Consider the following 7,812-nt stretch of genomic DNA (forward strand, 5'->3'; position numbering starts at 1 on the left):
GGAAAAGGATCAGTTTCGACCTCCAGAAGAAGATGAAGAAATTCTTGGTCCTGAAGTACCATATCTCAGTGCTATTGGCGTACTTATGTACCTTGCTAACGCAACTAGGCCTGATATAATATTTTCTGTCAATTTGCTAGCAAGGTATAGTTCATCCCCAACGCGAAGGCATTGGAACGGTATCAAACATGTTTTGCGATACCTGAAGGGTACTATTGATATGAGTTTGTTTTATACTAACAAAGGTTGTGTAGACCTTATTGGTTATGCAGATGCAGGTTATTTATCAGATCCATATAAAGCTCGATCTCAGACAGGCTATCTATTTACACATGAAGGAACTGCTATATCATGACGATCTACAAAACAGTCCATTGTTGCTACTTCTTCAAATCATGCTGAAATAATAGCAATTCATGAAGCAAGTAGAGAATGTGTGTGGTTGAGATCGATGATACAGTTCATCAAAGAAAGATGTGGTCTGGAAAATAATGTTAAAATACCCACAATTATATTCGAAGACAATGTCGCGTGCATAGCTCAATTGAAAGGTGGCTTCATAAAAGGAGACAGAACAAAACACATTTCACCAAAATTATTCTTCACACATGATCTTCAGAAGAATGGTGAAATTGATGTACAACAAGTTCGTTCAAGTGATAATCTTGCAGATTTATTCACAAAGGCATTACCAACATCAACTTTTGAGAAGCTAAGGCATAAGGTTGGAATGCGCCGTCTCCAAAATATCAAATGAAGTTTTCATCAGGGGGAGTAAAATACGCGCTGCACTCTTTTTTCCTTAACCACGGTTTTGTCCCACTGGGTTTTCCTGGCAAGGTTTTTAATGAGGCAGCAATCAAGGCGTATTACCAAATATGTGTATTCTTTTTCCTTCATTAGGCTTTTTCCACTGGGGTTTTTCCTAATAAGGTTTTAACGAGACACAACATCTATGGATATTGGAATTTTTTTTACGTAAACATCCAAGGGAGAGTGTTAGGAAAATGAATGTTATTTTCCCAAGTGGGGCCCACTTGAAGTGGGCAACTTGTCCACTTGGGCTGCTGTCATGTTGAGTATCCTCTTATATATATATGCCAACCTTGGCATTAAGAAGAATGCTAAGAACATAATACAGAAAACACGTAGAGCAATTACTTTCTACTTCTTATTTTTCTTAATCTCTCTTATTATTATTTTCTCCTTCTTAAATTATTAATCTAGTCTATTTTACAAGTATAACATAATACCTTTCTTTCTTTTAAGAAACAAAAACAAAAGATTACATCTAATTTAATTTATACTTGTGTACAGTCAAATAAAAAATTGCATCCTAAATTATAGTTGCATCAAGTAATTATTATTCCAAGAGATATTTGAACATAACAAAAGACACAAAAAGGGTATGAAAAATGTAGTTTTTAAAGACAAGATATATATAAAAATAAATCGAAATTACATAAAACAAAAACAATCACAATAAGTTTAATTAATATTATTGTACTAATTTAAAATAATCAGTTTATTTATTATACCAAAAAATGATAAAGAGAAGACTGTTGTTTGAGGAGAGAAGAAAAAGAGATTTTATGTATTCTGATACGATTTCTCCTCGAGAAAATACACAAACTATTGGTTTTCTGGTGAATTAGGAAAAGACCCAATTCATCTGTGAACATACAGATGGTATATTTAGTAGAAGAAAATAGTAAAGATTAGATTATTTTTTTGCGATGAGTGCTGCCATTGATGAGTCTTGTTGGACTTAATGGAGTTCCAATTCTGCAGCAGCTGCATTTGGAGGAGCGGCTACTTAGGACCTCATCTCATAATTGGTGTATCGTGAATGATGGAACCAATGAACCCACCATTGTCATGGGAATTTCAGGGTGAGCTATCAATTTTCACCCTTTATTTTGGTATGATGATGTTACTTTTCTTTTTTCCTAGAAATAGTTCTTGATTGTTTCAATTGGCGGGTTCGTTGTACAAAGATCAATTCCTTGTGGGTTGTTATAGCTTTTTGGGATTTTTGTTTAATGATGGACTAACCCATAGTTCTTAATAGAATCTGTGATATTAATTGGTGCTTTTTGCCATGAATGGCTTATGTATATATATACTGAGTTTGTTTTCGTGATTGATCAGAAGCAAAGTTTGGGAGTTTAAAACATTACTCCCTCCGTCCCAATTTATGTGATAATGTTTGACTTAGCATCAGTCCCAATTTATGTGAACTTATCTTCTAAAACAAGTCATATATGTTTGTGTGGATATAAATCATCTCTTAAGACATTATAAAGTTAAAATTATTACTAAATATAGAAATGTGAAATTCTTTTTGAGACCGACTAAAAAAGAAAGTGTGTCACATAAATTGGAATAGAGGGAGTATTTGTTTTCGCTTCATAATTGTAGTTTTAGAAGTCTTTGAATAGTAGAAGTGACTTTGAGTGGGGTATGCATTTTGAAGAGTTTCTTTACAATGAATTATTAGGGTGATTTTTGGTTGAGATGCTATCTGAATTTCTAGGATGTTCACTGTTCTATCAACATCTCCAGACATATAAAAAAAAGTTGCTTGAAAGAAGGTCTTCAAGTGGGTTAGGAGCACATCACAAATTCGTACCCTGACGGAAACAAAAACCTAGTATTTAAGTGGAGAAGGGTGATGAGCCGATCTGGTTATCACTGAATTGAGGACTGCATGCCACTGGCACCCGGGGGTTTCTTAGTTATCATTAGAAAAAAGAAGGATCTTCAAGTTGTTCCTAGGTACCATTAAAATTTGTAAAAGCAAGAGACAAAGGCCACTTGTTTCTATATCTCACACTGATGATGGATGCGCTAGGATGAGTGTGGTGTCATTTTTCATTTACATCTACTTAATAGTCATTTTTAGGGGGAAAAATGACATCTTTAATAGCTCAATAAACAATCAATGAATGAGATTATTGTAGAATACAGCAACTGTGTGGTTTCTGAAAAAAGAAGTAATCAGATCTTGTATGAATCGAATATGTTCCACATGTCATCAAGAATAATTTGTATAGATTCTTACTGGTTGATTTAACTTAGTGAGCTTGCAGAATGTCAGCATCTGCATGGTTTCTGGAAAAAAAATTAGCAGAGAGAAATTTTCTATGAATCAAATATGTTCCACATGTCGTGAATAATTTGTAATGATTCTTACTTAGTGAGCTAACGTTGTCAACTTATGATTCCATTTGTGTGTCATAAAGACACTGATAAAAAGGTCAATTTTCCACTTTCCGATATCGTGTAGACCGTATATTGGTTGGAGCTAAGGCGTCCGTATTACCTACACTTCTGGTGTACAAATTTTGATCTATCAGTTTATAATTGATGGAAGAAGTTATGAGTGCTTGAATGCCATAGCTGTAATGACAGAACTTTACTGCTGTATGTTTTGGATTGTGTTATTTTATATAACAGCATTAACCATTTCCACAGAAAACCAGCTGAACTTCTTGAAATTGGTTCTGTTTTGCAAGACAAGATTCCAGTAGTTAAGAGGTTTTCTGGAGGGGGCACTGTAATTGTCGATCACCAGACAGTTTTCATCACTTTCATATGCAACACAGGTGCTCTCCCTAGTGTACAACCATATCCTAGGCCCATCATGTCATGGAGCAGCCAACTGTATAGCAAAGTGATTCAAGGAGTTGGGGATTTCTCTCTTCGTGAAAATGGTACTTTTCTTGCTCCAGGATATTTCATCATTGACTGTCCAGTGTATTTGCAGGAAGTGTTGCAGGTTTTCTTCTTCAGGAACCCAAAAAGGAGAGAGAAAGAACACTTCACTTTTTACTTGTCAAAAGTAGAAAAAAAGCCTTGCTTTTAAATTTTGTTATGGAGGAAACACTTGCTTATGCTTTTGCTGTATGGTATTTTAGCACAATATATTTCTTATTTATATCTTTGTGACACTGAGTTAGTTTAATATTAGTAAAACTTATTTGAGTAACAAAAAGAAACTGGAAGTTTCATTCAGCCGACAATGTATTTATGCATGTAATGGGGTCTAGAAACTAAGGTTGAGTGTCACTGTGTCAGTCTGAGGATGTTATGGTAAGCACTTATTCTATGACAGTTATTGTCCTCAGATAAAACTTTTACGCCGCACTCATGACTCATCAAGGGAGCTTCCTTTCATATAGATTTAATTATTTCTGGTGCATAAGGTTCAATTCCTCCCAGGAACACACGAAACAAAGATATGAACTGGGTAAATAGAAATGGAAAAGAGGTGTTTCTATTTCATCCAAATTTGTTAAAAACATTCTTGCTAACTTCCTGACAAGAAAACTTTCATTCATTGGATGACCACTTGGATGCCTCTTTTTCTGTATTCTTATTTCTTATTGTTCGCAATGTTATATTCTTTCCTCTCTGTACAGTTGTTTCCTGTTTCTATGTACACTGTATGTGTCTTATTTTTCCACTCCCACATTAATATGACTTGAGGAATTCTTGTTTCATGTTTTAGTCACCAACTTTCTAAGATAACCAACTTCATATTGTACTTTTACACGATCACAGACTACGTTTTTGGCAACCACAAGTTTGGGGGAAATGCTCAATCTATCAAAAAAGGGTGTTGGGTTCACCATACGTCCTTTCTGTGGGATTATGAGATGATGAACATGGCTTATCTCAAACTTCCAAAACGAGCTCCTGACTATCGACAGGTCTGCTAATACTTTTGCAAGTTCCTTGTTCTACTTGTTAAATAATCTTGTGAGCATTTTCTTAAAGAACTTGATGATGCAGCTGATTTTTTGACGTTGTGCTTCTGGAACCACTCTGATTTAAGATGTTGGCAGAATAATCTTAGCCCTGTTTTACGATTGATGCCAAAGTTTTATTGTTGTTGTATGTTGCAACATATGGGACAGCTATGTAATTAGCAGAAGGATATTGTTCAGGTAGTCATTAATAGAATATTTTCATAGCCAGAAATAGTTTTTCTCTTCCCTCCAATGTATAGCACATTATTACATTCTATAGGAAATGGTAGTGTAATTCTTGCACTGCATGCATCTGCTTCTATGCCCGATGGTGTCAATACCTGTAAGTTGATACTGACATCATGGTGAAAAGATGAAGCATGGGTAGCTTCTCCGTTTGTACCTTTCGATCTTTCTTGTACTCTCTTATCTTTAATTACATTTGCACGAGTAATAATTACTCTATTAATGTCGACAGCAGCGTTATACCATCCCTTAATTGTAAGATATGTTCTAATTTTCTTTGACTTTGCAATTTGCTTGATATTGTTTTCTCATCCATGATAGTACTGGAATCCCAAGGGATTGTAGTATAAGATGCACGTTCAACTAGAGAAAGCATTCAACTTCTAGGTTTGGAGGATATTGGAAGGAGTTTTTTATAAGATGCCAATGCTTGATAATTAATTGAATGTTGAAGTTTTGGTGCAGTTGATGGTGGTACCTTTTGTTGAAGCATTATGTTGATAATTCTTATCACATGGTATCAGGTTCTCTGGCAGAAATGCAAGGTAAGGCTACGTACAATAGACCCTTGTGGTCAGGCCCTTCCCTGGACCCTGCGCATAGCGGGAGCCTTAGTGCACCGGGCTACCCTTTATGGTATCAGGTTCTTGTTACCATTTCTCAATCTAGTCTATTGCCCGTGGCTTATTTTTTCTCAACTCAAGTTGATTTAAATCTTTGCATGCTTAAGTCTATAGTAGTTCCTATTATATGCAAACTCATTTGCTACTTGACAATTTCTTCACTACTTTTTGTTTGCCCAAGTCACTTTTCAGATGCACATTAAAAATTTGCTTGCTTGTCTCTGAAAGAAAGTGTTTCTATTGGTTATTCAGGCAAGAGACCATTCGGACTTTATTTGCCGTATGAAGGATTATATATCTTGACAAGAATTCATCAATAGAACCATTTCTGCACTTGGCAGCCAGTTTTGTGTAACTCCTCTAGAGCTTGAATCATCTGACTGTCCTGATGACACGAAATTTGTACCCTCCAGTAGACTACTGGGAAAACAAGAACTGGAGGAATGTTTTGAGTCTGAATCTGGGAATGTCATACTTCAGTCACTGTAACTGCTACAGGACCTTTGCTTGATGTTGCTACTGTATGTCAGTGCACCTAAATTGATTATTCGGTGGAGGAATACTTTCCATAAGAGTATTTTGGTTAGAGTGGGCTCCTAATCTGGTTGTTGTTGCCTACCTCCATCTAATTCATATTGCTACTTTCTCAGAAGAAAATACTGGGAAGAAGGTGCTACCTTTTACCATTGTGCATTATAGTGGGCATAATTGAGTCATTGTTTTTAAGCACATCGATTGAGTGTTTAAACTATTTATTCACTGGACAAATGACCATCTCTCTCCCCTTCATTTGGTTCTGTGATTTTAGTTTTGGCTAGACTTTGATTCCAAGAGTTTGTTTTTAGCTAAGTAGAGGTCTTGGTGGGAAGTGAAATTTTCCAAATTTACACAGTGCCTCTTGATTGGTACTCTTTTAAGTTTTGCTTTCCAATAATCATTGGTATTTTTTTTATTTTTTTTAACGGGAACAGACCCTACACGAGGCTCCCACCTCTCGTGCACAGCTAGGAGTTAAGCAGCACCCCCAAGCCTTATTATACATAAAAAGGAAAAGTACAAGGAGGGGGGCATAAACCTTACCTCCGAACTTAAGTTGGTTCATAAGTCGGCTAACCTACTAAGGTCGGCTAACTCATCCTCAATACAAAAAGAGTGCTATCTAAGAACTATAAAAGCGATAAACCTATGAGAGGACTCCTCTCGATATACTGCGACTAAGACAAATGTAAATGAGAGAGACTCTCCCCTTCCATGTGGATACAAGAAAGTAACCTACACTAGTCATATTCAAATAAGATATATATCATACATAGCTAAAATGAAGAAGAGCAAGTATACGAAACTTCTATTTTGCATGGATCGAGAACGTCCTTTTCATCTTTGTCCTTCTTAGTCTTGTCATACCGAGTCTGTCCATGAAAAAAGATTGCAACATGCATAAGATGTATAGATTACTACAGCTCAGAGTGATGTGAGTTGATACAGTTCATGTAGGCTGCTGTAGGACTGCAGCTCTGGAAGTTGTTGGAAGCTGTTGTTGTATGTTGTTGGAAGCTCAAGTGCAACAACTTTGGTGGAGCTGCAGGTTTGAGGGCTGAAGGTGCATGTCTGCACTTTGCTGCAGCTCAGCAAATTGTTGGAAGGAAGATGCAGCTTAGCAACTGCAGGATGACCAACTGAGGATGCAGATCAGCCCTATAGCTTGGAAGATTGGTGAGCTTGCACAACATGCCCTGCAGCATGTTGGACTCTGCATGTACTGGAAGAGTGTAGCAACTCTATAGAGTGCTACAACTCTTTATTGTACCTGTACAAGGAAGCAAACCTAGTGGCATTCCTAATGTTGGCCCAAGAGAGGCAGTTCAGCCCTGCAGCTGCACAACAAAAAAGAGGAAAATTCTACTCTATGAAAGCAATAAACAAGAGAGACTCTCCCCTTTACATTGGTCCTAACTAAGAATCTTCAAAGAAGCTATAACTATAACAAGAGACAACCAAGTTGAAGAAAAAGTTAGAACATAAAAGAAAAATTACATATGAGAACTCAAGGTGGTTTCTTGATCCGCTTAAGTCTTCTTCTTCTGAAATTAGCCATGCCCAACTTGTCTAATTCCATATGTGCTCTAGCTTCTTTGGGAAGATTTTGCTTTGTGAAATAGAGTTCTAGAGAAGTGCATTTATGACTATGT

The 7,812-nt window shown here is 36.4% G+C and overlaps 1 protein-coding gene across 5 annotated transcripts; it reads left to right on the plus strand.

The window, feature by feature from the left end:
* Nucleotides 1–1,560: 1,560 nt before the first annotated feature.
* Nucleotides 1,561–6,410, plus strand: LOC129901581 (uncharacterized). 5 transcript variants are annotated; one of them, XM_055976820.1, is made up of 5 exons: nt 1,835–1,922; nt 3,519–3,716; nt 4,567–4,715; nt 5,525–5,643; nt 5,876–6,410. In XM_055976820.1, exons 1-5 carry the CDS (start codon nt 1,850–1,852, stop codon nt 5,907–5,909), a joined length of 573 nt encoding a protein of 190 aa, XP_055832795.1. In that variant the 5' UTR covers nt 1,835–1,849; the 3' UTR covers nt 5,910–6,410. The 5 variants fall into 5 exon arrangements, with proteins under 5 accessions (XP_055832793.1, XP_055832794.1, XP_055832795.1 ...); XM_055976821.1 differs by having other exon boundaries at nt 5,525–5,545; XM_055976818.1 differs by lacking the exon at nt 5,525–5,643 and having other exon boundaries at nt 1,561–1,892; nt 3,478–3,716.
* Nucleotides 6,411–7,812: the final 1,402 nt, after the last annotated feature.

The sequence above is a fragment of the Solanum dulcamara genome, chromosome 8 (genome assembly GCF_947179165.1).
Source record: "Solanum dulcamara chromosome 8, daSolDulc1.2, whole genome shotgun sequence".
In the NCBI taxonomy this organism is placed as follows: Eukaryota; Viridiplantae; Streptophyta; class Magnoliopsida; order Solanales; family Solanaceae; genus Solanum; species Solanum dulcamara.

Excerpts from the sequence above, each read along its gene's own strand:
- LOC129901581 (XM_055976817.1), top strand. The coding sequence starts at position 1,850 with ATGATGGAACCAATGAACCCACCATTGTCATGGGAATTTCAGGGTGAG. Across the intron at positions 1,923-3,518 it reads AATTTTCACCCTTTATTTTG|ACAAGATTCCAGTAGTTAAG; the intron begins GTATGATGATGT and ends CTGTTTTGCAAG. Across the intron at positions 3,717-4,566 it reads TTTCTCTCTTCGTGAAAATG|ACTACGTTTTTGGCAACCAC; the intron begins GTACTTTTCTTG and ends ACACGATCACAG.